The sequence below is a fragment of the Saccopteryx leptura genome, chromosome 6 (genome assembly GCF_036850995.1).
Source record: "Saccopteryx leptura isolate mSacLep1 chromosome 6, mSacLep1_pri_phased_curated, whole genome shotgun sequence".
NCBI lineage: Eukaryota > Metazoa > Chordata > Mammalia > Chiroptera > Emballonuridae > Saccopteryx > Saccopteryx leptura.
In genome coordinates, this window is record NC_089508.1 from 24,157,677 (window position 1) to 24,178,483 (window position 20,807).

The 20,807-nt window shown below is 39.8% G+C and overlaps 1 protein-coding gene across 1 annotated transcript in view; it reads left to right on the forward strand.

The window, feature by feature from the left end:
• SPTLC2 (serine palmitoyltransferase long chain base subunit 2) overlaps nt 1-20,807 on the forward strand; it is a 102,143-nt gene that overhangs the window by 24,363 nt on the left and 56,973 nt on the right. The window contains exons 3-5 of the mRNA XM_066344477.1: nt 14,338-14,492; nt 17,039-17,187; nt 17,900-18,024. Coding sequence (XP_066200574.1) covers nt 14,338-14,492; nt 17,039-17,187; nt 17,900-18,024 — 429 coding nt within the window. The remainder of the gene's footprint in view (nt 1-14,337; nt 14,493-17,038; nt 17,188-17,899; nt 18,025-20,807) is intronic.

The following is a 20,807-nucleotide window of genomic DNA, read 5'->3' on the forward strand; positions in this document are numbered from 1 at the left end:
ATCTGACAGATTCTGTTCTTTAGAACTCGTGATGTGCTTTCTCAGAGACACATTATACATAAATGACTGGCTCACAGATCAATCCCTCTCCCCAAACAAGCCCTAGAGCAGAATGTGGCTGAACTCCTCTGTTTGTAGTAGAAAATGATCTTGTGTTAGTAATGGTAAACAGCAGTGCTCGTGTCTGTGGGGAGGAGGACCTAATTCCCTTCAGTTTTCCCTGGATACTCCTTTGTGCTGCTACAATTTTGTACAGTATGCATATAATACCTGTTCTCAAAAATAAATGAAGTTAGGGTGAAAATGCCTGATTTTACGAAAAAGAGACTTGTCCTTGACATGTGAACTATGGAGAGGTTGTCCTCCAGCCCCGGGAATGTACTAGATTAGAGAAGGGAATTAGAATTTAGTTTCTTTTTGTTCATCATACCTCTCATTTCTGTGCGGTGTGAGAGGAGAGAGGCAGGTGTAGTGGCAGCAAGGTCACCTGTGAGAGAGGAGCCAGTAAACTGGAAATGGGTTGTGGTCACGTGGGGCATCTGGAAAGATGAGAGAGGAAAAGGACCTTTCCAGCAACTAGGAGACCAAAACCAATCAGAGCACAGTTGGAAGATTCTGGCCGTGGGAGGACTCAGGATCCAGGATTCTCTCGGCTCAGCCATTCTGCACCCCTGCCAGTTGTAGCAGCACAAGTTGGCCATCTTACTCATTGCCTTGAAATGCCTACAAGTTCATTTCATTTAGACAGTGGTTTTTTTGCAAGTAAAGCCTTGAATTCAGAACTTGATCCAGTGGGCCAAACTATTTTTTATCATTGAAACCAGAACAAATAGAAATTTCTTTGATTCTTCTCTTTTTCTACTCCTGTACACCCCAGATAGACTTTCTAGCTAGTGTGCATCTGTGGGGGGTTTTACATCCCAGTTATTGCTTACTTACTATAACTTCCCGCTTACTATGCACTTACTGTATTGTGTGATATTGCAATTACTGGTTTACAGGCAATATTTTGCTACGAGACTGAGTTGATGGCAGTTATGACTGATGGGAGCTAAAGTTTTATTCCATATTCAAACTAGAAAATCTTTATGTACAAGGAGTTCTCCCAACACATGAAGAGACATAACCGACATGCAGAGGTGGGGGTGGGGATGGGGGCGAGCTGGTTGTGGTGGAAAGAGCATTTCTGGCTGAGAGGATAGTGTATGCAAGGGCATGAGGAGTGTTTGGGGACCCGGAATGTGGGCGTGGGAGAAGTTTTGTTTTGAGTGTCATACTAAGAAGCTTGGTAGGCATTGAGGAGTCCTGGCCAAGTTTTGAGCAGAGTGACAGTTTGCACAGCTGGTGCTCTGTCTAGTGTGATGAATTGGAAGGCAGGCAGGAAGGGGCATTCATCTGAATTATTTTGTGAATGAGTACAGTATCCTTGGGAACTTGTTTTATGTTTCAGGATAAATTAACTGTTTTAAGTATTGGGGCTGTCAATGTGTACTTAACTCTTGGGTGAAAGAATCAGAACACACAGATTTTATTCTTAAGTAGTTTCTAATTTTGTTGAAGAAACATGAACACTTCGAACTTATGGGCCTTTGTAAAGCTCTGTACAGGTAAATAGTGCCTGAATTGTGTGCAGATTTAGAACAAAAAAGTAAACTGAGTGACATAGGTTTAATCAGGGAGTAATTCTTGGAGGGAGTAATAAGAAATATTATATACGAGAGAAAAAAAGGATCATAAGGTAGTTCCTGTTTATTTTCAGATTCTGGATTAGATGTAGTCCAGGGATAGGAAATTTTAAACTGTTACACTGGAAAGAGGTGAGGGAAAGTGCTTGCTTGGGATCATGAAATGCAAATATAGTTTCCACTTCCTCATTTCACTTAGTTGGCAGTGTCCATAACCACATCCTTATTTTCTTCCTCATTCCATAACAAAGGAGAGCCCATTTTAACTGTTTATGCCAGTTCTTAGTATGTTGCTTTGGGTAGAATTGAATCACAGGTACTACTAATAAAGATGAGTTAGCATGAGTTTGTTCTGTTTTATATACATTGCCTAAATTTTATAATTCTTTGCTGCTTTATCTTCTTTTTTTTTTTTTTTTTTTTTTGTATTTTTCTGAAGCTGGAAACGGGATAGACAGACAGACTCCCGCATGCTCCCGACCGGGATCCATCCGGCACGCCCACCAGGGGGCGATGCTCTGCCCCTCTGGGGCATTGCTCTGTCGCTACCAGAGCCACTCTAGCGCCTGGGGCAGAGGCCAAGGAGCCATCCCCAGCGCCCGGGCCATCTTTGCTCCAATGGAGCCTCGCTGCGGGAGGGGAAGAGAGAGACAGAGAGGAAGGAGAGGGGGAGGGGTGGAGAAGCAGATGGGCGCCTCTCCTGTGTTCCCTGGCCGGGAATCGAACCTGGGACCCCTGCACGCCAGGCTGACGCTCCACCACTGAGCCAACTGGCCAGGGCTGTAGCTTTTTTTTTTCAAGAGAGAGGAGAGAGAGAGAATGGGAGGGGAGGAGTGGGAAGCATCAACTTATAGTAGTTGCTTCTTGTATGTGCCTTGACCTGGCAAGCCCAGGGTTTCAAACTGGCGACCTCCACATTCCAGGTTGACACTCTGACTGCCTCACCACCGCAGGTCAGGCTAGGCTTCACTTTCTTTATTCGGCTTTTCTTTGCATTCAAATGCAGTTCAGAAACTTTTTTAATACTAACTGTAATGTAAAAGTGTAAAGAACTGGTGGTGTCCTGTCTGCTGTCCTAAGTCATTCCAAGTTTAAATGGAGTTGGGGTATTAAACTGGTAAACTGATTTTAATATGCTTATCAAAATGAAGAAAATAGTTAAAAATGATCATTGAATTCATGGTTCCCTGAGACTACCCATAAGCTCTCACTGGTGCTTTTAGCAGTTCTTACGTCCTAGTGTAAGAAAGCATGTTGAACATATTAAGCTATATTTTGGTTTATTTATGTTTCTCACTGAAGCATTTTGAAAATGCCATCACAACTTTGGTAGTAAATAACTGCAAATGTAAAAAAGTGATCTACTGTACTTAAATCTGACCATGCAGATGTAAGCTTGCTAGAAATAACACCTGGTGACTGGCCAGCACTCTGCTCCTGCTTAATACACATCCACTTTTGACTGTTAGGACTCTGATGGGTCAGTTTTGAACCAGTTTGTCTACTAGATCATTCCCAGTAGCAAAGACATACTATTACTCCCATCTTAAAAAAAAAAAAAAAAAGCCTTTTTATCCTTTCTATCTACTACTGTGTTCTTTCCTCTTTTAAGAGCAAAATTCCCTGACATAGCTGTTTCCAATGTCTCACTTTCCACGCTTTAATGAACCCACTCCAGGTAGCTTTTTGCCTCCACCATTCAACTAAAACAGTTCTTCTGAGGGTCACCTGTGATACCTATGTTGCAAAATCCTCCAAGTCCTTTCTCAGTCTTTACCTTGTTTTGGCCTGTCTGCAGCATTTGATGCAATACCAGTCTCTCTTGGAAGCATTTTGTTCACTTGGTTTCCAGATTGTTATACTGGTCTGGGTTTTCTTCTGCCTTTCAGTCTATTTTCTGTCCTTTTCTCTTGCTGGGTCCTCCTCATCTACCCACCTTCTAAATGTTGACGTGTGGTATCTGTACTCATTCCCTTGGTGACTTTATCCATTATCATGGCTTTCGACACCTTCTGTTTGCTGATAACTTCCAAATTTATACCTCTAGCACTGATTGAACTCTAGACCTTATATCTAGCTGCCCACTTGACATCTCCACATAGGCATCTCAAACTTAACACACCTAAAACTGACCTGACATGCCCCCCGACCAGCTAGTTGTCTTCTCCGTCTCCATGAATGAAAGTTCTCATCTGCCAGTTACTTAGGCTAAAAACCTTGGAGTTATCCTTGATTCTTCTTTATGTCACACACTGTGTGTGGCCTAGCTGATCCAGACCAACTGCTTCTTATTCATCTCTAATCTCCCAGACATTATCTCTACTGCGTAGCCCCTTACTTGTCCGCTCCAGCCACACTGGCCTCTGCAGTTCCTTGAACACACCCAGTCCACGCTGCCTCACTGCCACTGAACTTGCCTGCCCGGAAAGCTCTTTCTCCAGATAGAATCAAGGACAGTCCTCTCGCTTCCTCTTCCTTCTTTATTCCAGCCTGGCCACCCGAGCTAAATTTTAGCACGACTTCAGCATTGTACATCTTCCTTCCTTGTTTGATTTCTGATTCCCTTAGCATTTTTCACTGAAAACTTTATATTTTTATGTATTTTTATCATTTAGTGTCTATTGTTATTTTTTTATTTACTACTATATGCCTAGAAGAGTGGTTGGTGCATATTAGACATTCAGTAAGTGTTTAAAATATGAATGATATGGTGAGTGCTGGTAATAATAACAAAAAGTTTTGAATCTTTTGAAGTATTCACAGTCGTGTGTGTGTGAAATACATATGCACATAGGTAACTCAGTTTTAGATCTAGGGAAAACACGTATCTTTAATCTTGAAATCTCATTTTAGGCTTTCACGTACAGCATAGAAACAGCAAGGAAGTGGCTTCCTGTCTATAGCATTAAAAACAGGAAAGAACAAACAATAGCATGATTTATATGAATGGTAAGGGAAGCTCTTAATTAACTGTGGTTCAAAGATTTTAATCACCAGTCTAATAACCTTTCACAGGTTATTTCACATAATTTTTTTTAATTAAATAGAGGTAAAGACAACATTGTTGGTTTATAAAATAAATACTTATAGCTACATAATGCTTTTCAACCATAGGGGGACTCCAATTTTAACACCTTTTCAGGCAAAAATTATTTGGAATTTCAAATCCTCTAGCCTGTGCTCTAGTCAGTGGCACAGTGGATAGATTGATGCCTCAGAGCACCAGGGTCACCGGCTTGATCCCGAGGGCCCTGGCTCGATCCCCCTGCCCCAAGGTCGCGGGTTGGGCCCTGGTCAGAGCGTGTATTAGAAGGAATGGCACAGCTAAGTGGAACAATCAGTCAGTGCTTCTCTCTGTTCCTTCCTTGTCCTCTCTCTCACTCACTTTCTTTCTGTCTCTCCCCCTTCTTCGCTCTCTCAAAAAAGAAAAAAACAAATTCCCTTAGCCCTTCCTTAGAACATCCTCCCAATATTCCAAGGCTGCAGGTTCGATCCTGGGGTGGGGCACATACAAGAATCAACCAGAATGCATAAATAAGTGGAACCACAAACTGATGTTTCTCTCTTTCTCTCTCCTCCTTTTTCCTCTCTAAAATCAACAAGTTAAAAAATAAAATAGCCTCACCAGGTAGGTGCTGGCATAGTGCATAGAGCGTCAACCTGGGTCACTGAGGACCCAGGTTAGAAACCTCGAGGTCACTGGTTTGAGCACAGGCTCATCTGGCTTGAGCATGGGCTCACCTGCTTGAGCGCGGGGTCACCGCCTTAAGCATGGGATCATAGACATGACCCCATGGCTGCTGGCTTGAGCCCAAAGGTCACTGGCTTGAAGCCCAAAGTTGCTGGCTTGAGCAAGGGGTCACTGGCTCAGTTGGAGCCCCCTGGTCAAGGCAGGTGTGAGAAAGCAATCAATGAAAAACTAAAGTGATACATCTATCAGTTGATGCTTCTCATCTCTCATCTCTCTCCCTTCCTGTCTGTCTGTCCCTCTCTTGCACGCACACTAAAAATAAAATTAAATAAAAACTTCTATTTAAAATAGGCAACAAAAACAAAATTCTTTTAGTTTAAGTTTTGAAACAATTTTGTCATGTTTCAGCCATTTCTGTATATATTTTATGGAGTTACTTACTTCCTTCTCTAGCAAAGATGTTGTCAAAATAGAAGTTCAAACTCTAGACTTCTTTTCACTAGCCACGTCCAGCTTTTACTGCTCTACCCTACTGTTGAGGGTGTGTGTGTGCTGTTTTTAAATTGACTAAAACATTAAATACAAAATTTTCACTAATTGAATGTTCTTGTGGAGAAAGATGATTGATTGATTGATTGGTTGATCGATTGATTGGAGAATTTGTACATGTCATCGCCGCAAACCATTGCTGAATTTGATAATTCACGTTTCATTTCCAAAGTTGTGCTTTCTAAGAACCTTTTCTTTGTCACGTCTCATTTTCCCCGCACTGATGTTAGCAGCATTAGAGGAGCACTTTTCATAAAGAAATCAAGTTTTGGTTACGTATGTGGTGATTTCATGATGGGGAATAGACAGTTGGGAATCTAGTTGGATTGTTGATGCCAGGCCCACTTACGCTGCTCATTTCCCCCATGCTCAGTACGTGAGCTTCAAACCTGCGTCCTCAGCAGCACTACAGTGTACACAGGGGTTGCCAGCTTAATTGCCAAAATGTATGGAATCACCCATCCAACCTCCCACCCTCTATGACTTGTATTGGGGAACTTTAGTTAAAAGCCCTGAGTGAATGTCTCTTGGATGCAAACACCGAGAAAGCATGAGTGAGTGACCTTTGTGCAGACATAAAGGAATGCATGTGAACAGGCGTTAGGAAGTTTGCCTGCCCGTAGATTAGATTGCCCCTTTCTTTATGCTTGTTAATTAGCAAAAAAAAAAAAAAAAAAAAAAAAAGGAATGTACTGACCCAAATTAGCCCTTTCTCCATGTCAGCAGAATGGCCATTAGTCATTCTTTCCCCTTATCACCTGACCTCCCTCCCTTGTGATCCTGTTACCTCTGCGCTGCTTCTGATCAATGAAAGCTGAGGGAGAAGGAGCTTCAGGAGGTCATCTTTGCCTCCCTTGGCAGGTCTGCCCCTTTTCCTACTGACATAAGTTTGTGTCTTGAGTAGGTTTTTTCCATGCCACACCGGTAGTTCCCAGCGGGCTGGAGCACTACACCAGTAGTTGAAATTATTTATTATATGTCTGGAGCCTCCTCTAATATGGAAGGAGGAGCAGAGTTATTGAAAATAATAGAATCTTTTTTCTTTTCTAGTAGCTATCGAAAAGTATGGATAGATTGAATTTGAGATTAAATTATTTCTTATGCCTAATAGGGGATTTTTTTGGTTTACTTTTTGTTTTTGTTTTTATTGGAAAATATTACATAACTTAAAATTAACTGTTTTAAAGTGTATAATTCATGGGCATTTACTATATTTACAGTGGTGTGCAACCATTTCCTCTGTATAGCTCTGGAATGTGTCATCACCTCCAAAAGCCACGCCCATTAAGCCGTCATTCCCCGTTACCCTCTCCCCAAGTTCCTGGCAACCACTAATTGGCTTTCTGTCTCTGTGGTTTTAACTATTCTTTATATTTTATATAGATAGCATCACACACAATGTGACCTTGTGTGTCTGGCTTTCACTTATGTTTTTGAGATCCATCCACCTGTGGCATGTATCAGTGCTGCTTTTCTTTTTGTGATCCATTAAATGGGTTTACCACCTTTTGTTTATCCGTTCATCCATCGATGAACATGTGGAGTGTTACCACCTTTTGGCTGTTGTGAACAGTGCTGCTATAAACATTCGCATACTTGTTTAAATATCTGTTTTCAATTCTTTTAGGTATATACCTAGTAATAGAGTAATTGGGTCATGTGGAAATTCATGTTTACCATTTTAAGAAATTACCAAGTGTTTTCCACTGCGGCTACACCATTTTACATTCTGGTCAGCAGTGTATGAAGGTTTTGTTTATTTATTTATTTATTTGTCTTTTGTGCGCACACGTGCATGAGAGAGACAGGAAGGGAGAAAGATGAGAAGCATCATCTCCTAGTTGCGTCATTTTATTTGTTCGTTGATTGCTTCTCATGTGTGTTTTGACCAGGGTCTCAAGCTAAGCTAGTGATCTTGGGCTTCAAGTCAGCAACCCTTGAGATCATGTTGATGAATCCACGCTCAAGCAAGCCACCCTGTGCTCATGCTGGCAACTTTGAGGTTTTGAACCTGAGACCTTAGTGTCCCAGGTCAGTGCTCTATCTACTGTGGCATCACCAGTCAGGCTGAAGGTTTTTTTTAAGAGGTTATAGTTGTGTATTTTACATTTAAGACTTTGATTCAATTTGAATTAATTTCTGTATAAGATAAAAGATTTCAAAGTTCTTTTTTAAATTTTCTTTGTGGATATCCAGCTACCTCGGTGACAATGTTATTTTTCAAAGTAAGTATGCCATTTAAAAGGAGTCTGAAAGTATAAATGCCATATACGTACTCTCATTTGTAGATGTTTATTTGTTCTGCCATTTCTCTTTACTTAACCAATTTGAATAGAAGGAAAGCTATTTCCTGATTCTGATTTGTTCTTTCAGACTTCATACTGACTGCTAGAGTTAGTTTACTGTGACATTTTTCCCCATCAGCGGGCACAGTAGGTCTAAGGTAAAATTTTAAATCACTTTGATGTTGAGAAGGCACTGAAACATTTCTGAGCATGTTTTCCAAGCTTTACAACTGAACATGCAAATAGTGATTGTATACCTGAAATGTTCACTTTTGAGAGAGATTTTGTCCTTTGATATATTGAGATTTGTGCCTTAGACTCTGAAATAAGTAAAAGTTACTAAGTTAGAACTGGCATTTAGAATTCTGTTGGAATTAGAAGTAAGGTTCAGTTTGGAATAGTGCTAGAGTCCTAGTCTAGCTGTATCACTGAATTGTGACTTCAACAAGTTTTATTCTTTTAATCTATAAAATACAGGTAATACTGATTAAATATTTATTTCCCAAAAATAAGCATAGGGAATGTGCTTTTGAACCAGTCAAGTTCGAAAGGTATAAATTGGAATCACTGAAGGTTATTCAAGCAAACAGGGAATCAGGCACTTAGAGCATTGTGGAGGGTCTGGTGCAGTGAAGTTCAGCCTCCCGTCCCTAACTGAGCAACCACCCCAGATTAGAAAACCGGTCCTGCCAGGAGTGCTACCATGGCGGCCGTCACAGCCAGTCCTCAAGCACAAAGCTGGTGTATCAGCAGGAGGGTGTAATCTAGCTGATGCTGCCATCATGAAGTTCTGGTAGAACTCGTCTCCTTCACTGGTGTGGAACAGCGGCCTCTGCCTCCCGCCAGTAGAACCTACCCCACATCCATAACTCTATTGGCAGGGTATCTGGGAAGTACTGTTTTTAGCCTTTGAGTTTGTTTGTATATATACCTACGGACGTGCATACCTACGCACGCTGTTCTGATCAAACAGACATAGAAAGTGTGGGAAGGCCAATAGCACAGTGGTTGTCAAGTACATTGAACGGAGAATATTTCAGATTGATTTAGCAGCAGCAACAGAATGGAAGGCAGTGTGGCATTGGGGTTATTAGGAGCACAGACTTTAGAATCAAAAGACTTGGTCAGTTCCTGTCTGCTTTTGTCTATTTCGCTAACTGGGAAAGCCATTTTGCCTTTCTGTAAAATGGGAATTCCATATTTCCCCATATATAAGACACACCTTAATTTTGGGGCCTGAAATTTCAAAAAAAATTATATGACATAAAGTTATTGAACTCAAGTTTTATTCATCATAAAATTCATACAACTCCTTAAGCGAGAAATGCAAGTAAAAATATCTACAACCACTGTATAAGACATGCTCAGTTTTTAGAACCCAGATTTTTCGAAAATGCGTCTTATACATGGGGAAATACGGTAATACTTTGTGTAAGAGGGTACAGGGATTTTTAAGAGAATATATACTTAAAGCACTAAGCAGAAATATAAATACTAAGTAAATGGGAGCTCTTATTGCTATTGATGTGATTATTCATCACCTTTATTATCATCAAAAGTATTTGTACATCTGTGTTGGCCAGAATTGCTCTTAACAAACATGGACAGTTGTTCTAAAGTCAGCTTCTGAAAGTGGTAGGACCCGGCCTTTTCCCCCTGTGATGTTAAGGCCTACATGGAATAGATGGTACCTATTTATTTTAAACAATATAGGATGTTGTTTAAATAGACTTAAACAATAAAGGATATTTATTTGCTGATTATGAGATGACCCCAAACTATTTGGTAAGGTCTTCACCAATCCCTAATTAACAAATCCATAAACTTTATTTTTTCTTTTTGAGGCTAGAGTCTAGAAGTCACTTTAAACTGGAGAGTACTTCCGGCCCAACCGTCCAGCGTGTAGTCTCAACTAGGTATTGTTCGCTACTTTACCACGGATGTTACTTGGATAAGGGGGTTTGTGAAGATCTTCAGGAAAAGTGCCTATAAAGAGTATCCTGAAGGCTTGAACTTAACCTTGTCATTCCCAATCACCTACCCGTTAGGCACTTTCCCTGGGCAAGCATCCCTTTATAGTACTTGTTATATTGCATTGTAACTTTATATACCTCTCGGTGATTTTCAACCTTTTTCATCTCGTGGCACACATAAACTAATTACTAAAATTCTGCAGCACACCAAAAAATAATTTTTTGCCCATCTGACCAAAAAAAGGTACAATTTTGATTCATTCACATTTGATGGCTATTGTAGTGTTGGCTGTTGTCATTTTTTTTATTTGACAATCGAAGGGGAAAGAAGTCAGTGCTTCTGACTAAATAGTCAGGTACTGCATGTTTTAAAAATTCTTGTGGCACATCCGCTAAATATTGCTGTACTGCACTAAGAGATCCTCGGAGTGCAGCTGTCGTCTTACTCGCTTTCATCCCGATGCCTAGCTTTAGTGCCTGCAAAGTACTGCTCAGTAAATGTTCAGTGACTAAGCAAGTAGGTATTAGATTTGTCCTGACTAGAAGCATTTCACAGAGACTAAACTGAGGAGGAGGAAGAGGGGGATGGGGCGTGAGATGGAGGGGAGGGATGGGATGTGGAGGGAAAGGAGGGTAGGAACTAGTGGGGGTGTCATTTGTTGGGCAGAGAGCACTCTCCTGTCCTTTAATGTATCCCGAGGCCAACCAAGAATCTAACATATATTGAGTGTTCAGTAAAAGGTATTTAAATGAATGAATGAAAACTGGTTTAACCCTAGTCCTAGAATAAAATGTATAAGATAGTTTTAGAAACAGACATTCCTGTTGCCTAGAACTGGAACCCCAAATAGCTATTTCCTTCTCTGCTTTCTTTTCTTTTCTGTTTCTTTTCTTAAGTTGCCTTTTTTTTTTTTTGTAAGATTTATTGATTTTAGAGAGAGGGGAGGGAGGAACGGGAAGCATCAATTTGTAGTAGTTGCTTCTCATATGTCCCTTGACTGAGCAAGCCTGGGGTTTGAACTGAAGCCCTCAGCAGTCCAGGTCGAGGCTCTATCCACTGCACCACTGCAGGTCAGGCTCCTCTCTGTTTTCTTACTCCATTGCTAGGCTGCAGGGAGTTTGGCTAGCGCCCTTTAGCGTTCTCTACCTAGCTTGAACTGCTGTTTACGCTGCTATCCTGGAATTTAGCTGAGCAGGGGGGTAAAGGGGACCCTCTTTTCCACCATCCTGCCCACCTGCTTTTGGTCTGTAACATCCCTCCCAGTGACAACTCCTTCACTGTACAAGTCTGTTTTCTTCTACCATCTAAGAGGAGAGGGGGCGCTTCCTGATCTTATTAGGAGATTGGAGCCCATCCCTCCCTCCTAACCACGTACAGCTTTGTCCCTGGTTACCCAAAGCTCTGCTTCATTCTAGCCTGCAGTTCTTTTTCTGTCTTGCAGTTTGATAACCCTAATAGTAGATAAGATCAGACTCTTAAGTTTTTTCCAGTGTTTATATTGTAAAAACAAAGAATATTGCTCCCCCTTGATAATAAAAAGTTGTCTGTGAAGGAATATTTCTCCTAGGCATTTGAGTTAATACCTTTAACATCAATGTGCAATGTTTAGAAAGGTTATGAAGAAATGAGATCAAGAAGAGTTACTACTGTTTACCCTGTTGAGACAATACTAAGGATTGGAGACATTTTTGTTTTTTCTTTGGAAAATAAATGCATGGTGAATAGTAGTCAAAGGAAAGTCCTTAATTAGGATTTGGATGCCTCTGTTCCAGTTTTTATTCATCATATTCTCTTTTTTTAAAAAACAGAAATTTATTTTCTATTGTTCTGGAGGCTAGAAGTCCATGATCAAGGTTCCGGCAGGGTTGGTTGGTGAAGCCTCTCTCTGTTTCTAGATGGTGCCTTCTTCCATGGCTTTCTCTGTGCGAGTGTGCTGAGAGACAGCATGCTCTGGTGACTCCCTCTTCTTATGAGCTTGCCAGCTTATTGGATTAGGACCTCACCCTTAGAACCTCGTTTAGTTACCATTACTTCCGTAAAGGCACTAACTGCAATACAGTCACATTGGGGATTGGACCTTCAACATATGAGTTGGGGTGGGTGGAGGGAAGACATCCAATTCAGTTTGTAGCAGATGTGAAATATAGCAGTCTGGACATTTTGATGTTGTCTATGACTTGATAAAAGTTGAGAAACAAAGGATGTCAAAGGGAGATTTCTAAGAGAAGTAAGTGTTGAGATCTTAAAATATTGAGGATAAGTTAGTTACTTATCATTCGCCCTGGTAAGTCTCCAGTGCCAGCTGTGGCCTAAAGTGCTGGCTTGAGAGCAGTAAGTAGTGTTTCCTCACACGGACGTGCGCAACCTGCTTTCTGGTTTTAGCCTGTAGCTCCTATAGCTCTCCGTGTGGAGCCCGGTCATCAGATTCCATGTCCGCAGGCAGCCTTCTCTCCCTGCTCCTCCGTATGGATGTCACACATCCTCCACTGTCCTGGTGCACTCCGCTCCGGCCCCACCCCGCCCAGGGTTCCCTTTTCCCCAGCAAATCTATGCTCTCACCTCAGGCTCCTCCACCTGAGGGGCGAAGGCCAGTTCCCTTAGGATTTCATTTCCTCCTTCTTTCTCAGCCACCTGGGCTCATCATCACTTCTCATTTGCATCTTCCACTCTTCCTTCCTTCTGGATTGTTCCTTCCTTCTGGATGTAAAGCCAGTAGCCATGACCACCATCACAGCCGCCTGGCCCATGCAGGTTCGCATTAGATTCAGACAGACAATAATGAAACAACGGAGCCAAGAACTGGTGGGCCATTACCTTTAATCGTAGCTTGCACCCGGCGGGCAAGTAAAAACACACACTGGGCTCCAAAACCCACTCATTCAATGCTCACAAAGCTACTGACTTATCTGAGTTTCCTAGAATCAAAGGTTTCTAGCTCACCAGCCTTATTCACCTCTGTTCCCCATCTCCTGCTCTCTGCACAAACTGGCTTCTACTTCAGCACTCCGCCATCTTGGCTGCTTCTCCTCTCTTCCAGTGGCCTTTCTCTGCTCTCCTCTCCTACAGCATGGGCTCCTCCTAAGTCGTAATCACCCCCCCCCCCCAACAACATGATCTCTCTTCCTTTTAAAACCTTTTGGTGCAGAAGCCCTCCCCCAACACATTAACATAATCACGCCCATCCCAAGCAAGAAGGGCAACCAATATTATCACCTGGGCGACGGGCTTCCATGTGGGCAGTGCCATCTTTAACAAAGTGAGCATAATATATTTTATCTGCTGAACATTCATCAGATTGCTCTAGTCTAGTGTATTTATTCATTTATTTATAGTACAGTTTTGTTTGTTTTACTCTTTACCTTCAGGAGTTAAGTAGAGTCTACGTGGTTTGGTCGTGTGTTCTGAGCAGTAGTCAAACTACATGGGTCATAGCATAATTTATTCATTTTAGCTCCACTGTGATTTTATTTTTTATAGACCTAATTTTAGTATAACTTAATTTCAGGGAGGAATGAAGGGTTTTAATGTCCCTGGTAACAGAAATTCATTTTGAAAACATTTATTTATTTACTTACTTACGTACTTATAAAAACTCCCATCTAAGGAAGGATATCGGCAATAGGATCTTTCTATAAGCTACTTCTCATTGTTTCTTGTTTGCCATTTTTTAAAAACTTGTTTCATTGTAATGCTTGAAAATATGCTGAGAATGAAATTTTAATTTTGAATTATTTTTCTTGTTTGAAACAGAAATTATAGGGGTTTTTACAACATTTCCCCAGTCAGTATTTTACTTGGGGGTCAGGGGACAAAAGAGCAGTCTTTCTGAGTTTATTAGGAAGGAACCATCTAATGACAGAATTGAACACTTAAGTTTTATTTTTATGATGTTGACTTTATTAAATTCTTTGGCTCTACATTCATGCAGTGAGTTAGTTATTTGTGACCATTTCTTATAGGTCAACCATTAAAGCTAACCTGATGATTGTTTTAAAATAAACAGAATTTATGCTTTTCAAAATGTTTTCCGTTTTGGTTAATTCAGTATAACTGACCTCTCATTCTCAAGTGCTCTTGCAATATGAAAAGGGAAGTTGTAAATTTTTAAAAAGTAACTCAGTTAAATTTATGGTATTTCACCATTTGTTGGCAGGACTTTGTGTCATTGTATCAGGATTTCGAAAATTTCTATACAAGGAACCTGTACATGAGGATTAGAGACAACTGGAATCGACCCATCTGTAGTGTGCCTGGGGCCAGGGTGGACATCATGGAGAGACAGTCTTATGACTACAACTGGTCATTCAGGTAAGTCTGGTTTGGGTTTTTTTTTTTCTTTAGAGAGAGAGAGAGACAGAAAGGGACAGACAGGAAGGGAGAGGAATGAGAAGCACCAACTCATAGTTACATCACTTTAGTTGTTCATTTATTGCTTTCTCATATGTGCCTTGACTGGGAGGATCCAGCCCAGCCAGTGACCCCTTGCTCAAGCCAGCGACCCTGTGCTCGAGCCATCGGAGCCCGCATTCAAGCCAACCACCTCGGGGTTTCAAACCTGGGTCCTCAGTGTTCCAGGCCAATGCTCTATTCACTGCACCATACCTGGGCAGGTAGGGAAATTATTTAACAGAAACAGTAATTTTTTTTCACTTCAGAAAATATTTCATTGCCAATTTCACAGTATTTTGTCAAAACAGCAGTGGAAGCTGAAAGTACAATACAACATGATTAGTTTCCCTGAATATTGTTCATTGTTGCTGAGGTGTTTAAAATACATTTTTTATTAGTTTGATACTTACTGGGTTATAATTGAAAACAAATTTTGAATTATTAAAAGAGAACAAAAGAAAAAACAAAAACTACCCTTTCTGCAATGCCACTTCCAGAATCAAGTATCTGAGTTTATTTCTAGACTTTTTGATTTATCAGATGATACAAGGAAATACAGTGTTTTTACTTAAATGAATTGAATGATTTGAAAACTTTTTATAGTCACAAAATTTTATTTTGTTGTTTAGATTGCTGAACTATTACATGATTGCTTTGTCAAAGAAAAGACAAGCAATACAAATAAATTGTAAGTCCCCATTAACAGCTAACCCCTGTCTCTCTGAGTCCACTCCCTCACAGATCCTTACTCCCAGAAGTACACTGTTATCAACTTGTTATGTATTATTCCTCCAGATGTTTTCTGTGGGGTATGTATGTAATGTATCTACTAGGGTTACACACAGATAGTTTTAGACTTACAAAAATGGTATTATACTGGCCCTGGCTGGTTGGCTCAGCGGTAGAGCGTTGGCCTGGCGTGCAGGGGTCCCGGGTTCGATTCCTGGCCAGGGCACACAGGAGAGGCGCCCATCTGCTTCTCTACCCCTCCCCCTCTCCTTCCTCTCTGTCTCTCTCTTCCCCTCCTGCAGCCAAGGCTCCATTGGAGCAAAGATGGCCCGGGCGCTGGTGATGGCTCTGTGGCCTCTGCCTCAGGCGCTAGAGTGGCTCTGGATGCAACAGAGCGATGCCCCAGAGGGGCAGAACATCGCCCCCTGGTGGGCATGCCGGGTGGATCCCGGTTGGGTGCATGCGGGAGTCTGTCTGACTGCCTCCCCGTTTCCAGCTTCGGAAAAATGAAAGGAAAAAAAAAATGGTATTATACTATAGAAATCATAGTATGTCTTGTTTAGTTTTGTTTTTTTACTTGGCAACATCCTTCTTGGGTATATTTAGAGTGAGCTAATTATTTGTAGTGGCTACTTAGTATTCTACAATATTGATGTATGTGGTGTATACATGCAGGTTTGGCTGCATCAGCCTGTGTTAAAAAACCCCAAATCTCGCCCTGGCTGGATAGCTCAGTTGGTTAGAGCAGTGGTCCCCAACCCCCGGGCCGTGGACTGGTACCGGTCCGTGGGCCATTTGGTACCAGTCCACAGAGAAAGAATAAATAACTTACATTATTTCTGTTTTATTTATATTTAAGTCTGAACGATGTTTTATTTTTAAAAAATTACCAGATTCCCTGTTACATTCGTCTAAGACTCATTCTTGACGCTTGTCTCAGTCACATGATACATTTATCCGTCCCACCCTAAAGGCCAGTCCGTGAAAATATTTTCTGACATTAAACCCGTCGTGGCCCAAAAAAGGTTGGGGACCACTGGGTTAGAGCTTCATCCCGAAGCACAGAGGTTACTGGTTTGATCCCCAGTCAGGGCACATATAGAAACAAATTGTCTCCCTCTCGCTCTCTCCCTTCCTCCCTCCCTCTAAAATCAATAAAAAATAAACATTAAAAAAAAAACACACCAAAATGTCAAGTTAAAAGGTCAGCACTTTATTTCTTGTCTATGCTTAATGTCCATATTAGGTTGGTTGGGTGTCTGAAACCCACTTGGTTGGCAGACTGTCTGAGCTTCCACAATTTGGAATGTCAGTGGTTTTGTGCCTGAGGAAGGGACATGGTTAATTGTATAGTGACTCCCAAAGGCTTTTATGCCTGTCCTTTCACATGTGTGTGGACATTGCATTGCTGCGTCACAGAGTATGTGTATCTTTCTGTGGATGTATACTACCAAACTGCCTTCCAAAAAAAGTACTCGCTGATACTCTTATCCCATTGTCTGAAACTGTCTGACCAATCTGGATATGGTCAGTTTTTAAATTTTATCTGGTGAAAAATGGTATTTTAACTTTCATTTCAGTCACTGGTAATGAGTTTGAGCTGCTTTTCATCTAGACTATATTCTCTCTCCTTTCTGTAGGTGGTGCTTCCTTTTGTGTTGCCAGTATGTTTATTTTCACATGCAAATATTTGACTTGCTCATGGGTTTATGAACTTTCATGTTATTGAAATACAGGTACACAGGGAATACAATTAAAGGTGTAATAAACATGGGTTCGTACAACTATCTTGGGTTTGCACGGAATACTGGATCATGTCAAGAGGCAGCTGCCAGGGTCCTCGAGGAGTACGGAGTTGGTGTGTGCAGCACACGGCAGGAAATTGGTGAGTTTAGGCTGTGTTTGGCTAGGAATAATACTGATAGAGAACTAAAATATTAAGTGTCCAAATATGTACTTTATTATATAGTTTAGATCAGGTAAAGAATGCTTAATTTTTCTGAAATGATGGATGGTTTTAATGCTTTCAACACATTTTGAGATATATTTATCTTTTCCTTATGTTATATATATGGAATATCTTGAGAAAAATTCCATACTGTTATTTCATTTTTAACTTGAATATTGACTTCACTGACTTTTGCAAATGATAGCGGTTGAAGAGCACTGTGAGCATATCTCTAATATCTAAGCCCGTGAGCAGATAAGGGTTCATCTGTTTCTACACTGGTCATTTGGAGCTAATAAAAAATCCTACCTTTTAGGACTATTTTAAGAAATAATATGGTAAATACTTAGTAAATGCTAATTCTTTTTATTAGTGGTACAAGTCCATATAACACAAAGGATTATAAATTTATGTGAAGAGACTTAATTTATTTACTAAAAAGCAGATTCTAAATTCTTCCATTTTGTTCCAGCGACTGGTCGCCTTAGAAGTTATCAGGCATCTTGCTGGATATTTATTACTGTGACTCACACTGATACTTCGTGGATTAAAACAACAATTCAATTAATATGATTTATTTTAATAAAGTAATGAATGGTTCTTACGTTTGGAGTTTGGTAATATTCTCTCCATTAACTTATTCACACAGGAAACCTAGACAAACATGAAGAACTAGAAAAGCTTGTGGCCAGTTTCTTGGGAGTAGAAGCTGCTATGGCATATGGCATGGGATTTGCAACAAATTCAATGAACATTCCTGCTCTTGTTAGCAAAGTAAGGCTTAATCTGTCAGTAATGAAAACTCCCTCGTGTATGTCTTATTTGTTTTATAAAGCACTCAGAGCAAACCAGAAACTATTGTAAACTTTAGGCTAAACATAGTCTACCCAAAGATATTTCTATCACAAACTCTTGGATAAGTATATACGATAGAAATTTATATCAGTTGAAGCTTTCTGACAAGAATCCACAATCTTTTCCTCTTCTATTAAATTACTCTTGCCTTCTTCATTTTATACATTTGTAAAAGGATTCTAATAAATAAACCTTCATAAAAGGCTAAAATTATGGAATAAAGAATGTTTAGCCTGACCAGGCGGTGGCGCAGTAGTTAGGGCATCAGACTGGGGTGCAGAGGACCTCAGGACCAAAACCCAGAGGTCGCAGGCTTGAGCACAGGCTCACCAGCTTGAGCGCAGGGTCTCTGGCTTGAGCATGGGATCATAGACATGACCCCATGGTCGCTGGCTTGAGCCCAAAGGTCACTGGCTTGACCCCAAGGTTTCTGGCTTGAGCAAGGGGTCACTCACTCTGCTGTAGCTCCCCAGTCAAGGCACATATGAGAAAGCAATCAATGAACAACTAAGGAGCCACAATGAAGAATTGATGCTTCTCATCTCCCTTCCTATCTCTGTCCCTATCTGTCCTCTCTCTGTCTCTCTCTCTCTGTCTCTGTAAAAAAAAGAAAAGAAAAGAACATTTAGTTTGGAAAGTTATTTAACAGGTGGTTTTTTCTAAACAGAAGAATTTGAAATACTTGTTCTCACTGTAATATATGTTGCTCAGAGATATATGAGCAAATTGTGTGTCTGCATATATGTTAATAATAATGTAAGTTAAAAGTAATATATATGCATGCACATTTAGATTGTGTATTTTCTTTTCTGTGGGTAGAGTTTGTGAGGAGACAGTAGAAGAGATAAGAGACATTATAAATCACATTTTAGCAGATTGTCACTGTCATTTTGAACAGTTCCTCAAAATATTTATTCTCATTTTAACAATGATATTTATGAATAGTATATTGAAAAAAAAACAGTAGATTAGTCAGAAGACTTGAGTTTCTGTTAGGTTGGTTATATGGTTGAATTTAGCTATGTGGCTATGACCAGTGCCACAACCTTTCTGAGCCTCAGATTTTCATTTGTAAAGTGAAGTACTTGAATTTGTTTAATTCTGACATCCTTTTTGTTATATAAATGTATGGTTCCCCAGGGAACAGATTGGAAAAGAGAAAACAAATAGCAAGAGAAGAAATTTGAACCCAACTGTATTGCTATCACATGAAATGTAAATGACTTATACATTTTTGTAGAAGATAAGAGATTGTCAGATTAGACAAATTGAATACTATAGGTTTCTATCAGAATCTTAATTTAAATTTAAAAGCACAGATGGGCTAAAAGTGAAGGGATAGAAAAAGATACAGCATGCAATCAGTAATCAAAAGGAAGTTGACATGACTATATTAATATCAAGATTTCAGAGCTAAAACTATTTCTAGGGATAAAGGGGGACATTGTATATAGTGATCAAGGAGTTACTCTATTTGGAGGACATAACAATTTAAAATGTATAGGCACCTATTATCAGAGCTTCATAATGCATGAAGCAAAAATTGATGAGACTAAAAGGAGAAATAGACAAATGTAGTATTGTAATTAATGATCTCAATAATTGATAGAAGAATTAAAGTGAAAATCTAAGGATATAGAGCACTTGAAAAACACTATTAACCAATTCATTTATGAAACATTTAACCCAACAAAAGCAAAACACTTAACAAGATACACCATTTTCTGGGCCATTAAACCAACCTTAATAAATTTAAAAGAGTTGAAATTAATCAAAATATGTTCTTTGACCATAATGAAATTAAATTAGAATTCACTAATACAAAGATATCTGGAAAACCCTCAAATAATTGAGAAGAAAACAACACACTTTTAGATAACTAATGGGTCAAAGAAAGGCTTGAACTAACTGGAAATGTAATACAATTTGTGGGAAGAAGTTAAGCAGTTCTCAGATGGGAATATATAGCTTTAAATACTTACATTAGGAAAAAGAAGAGTTTCAAATCAATCATCTAAACTTCTGCCATCCTAAATTAGGGGAAAAAAAAGCAGATTAAACCCAACAATTCCAGAGGAAGGATACAATAAAGGTAAATGCAGAAATCAGTGAATTAGAAAATAGACAATAGGAATCACTTTTTGCAGATGATATGATCCTATACATCGAAAACCCCAAAGACTCCACAAAAAGACTACTAGAAACAATAAACCAATACAGTAAGGTCACAGGATACAAAATTAACATACAGAAGTCCATAGCCTTTCTATATGCCAACAATGAAATATTAGAAAATGAACTCAAAAAAATAATCCCCTTCACGATTGCAACAACAAAAAAATACCTAGGAATAAACATAACAAAGAATGTAAAGGACATATATAATGAAAACCACAAAGCATTGTTGAAGGAAATCGAAAAAGATACAATGAGATGGAAAAATATTCCTTGTTCTTGGATAGGAAGAATAAATATAATCAAAATGGCCATATTACCCAAAGCAATTTATAAATTTAATGCAATTCCCATCAAAATTCCTATGACAATTTTTAAAGAAATGGAACAAAAAATCATCAGATTTATATGGAACTATAAAAAACCCCGAATAGCCAAAGCAATTCTAAGGAAAAAGAATGAAGCTGGGGGCATTACAATACCTGACTTCAAACTATATTATAGAGCCACAACAATCAAAACAGCAT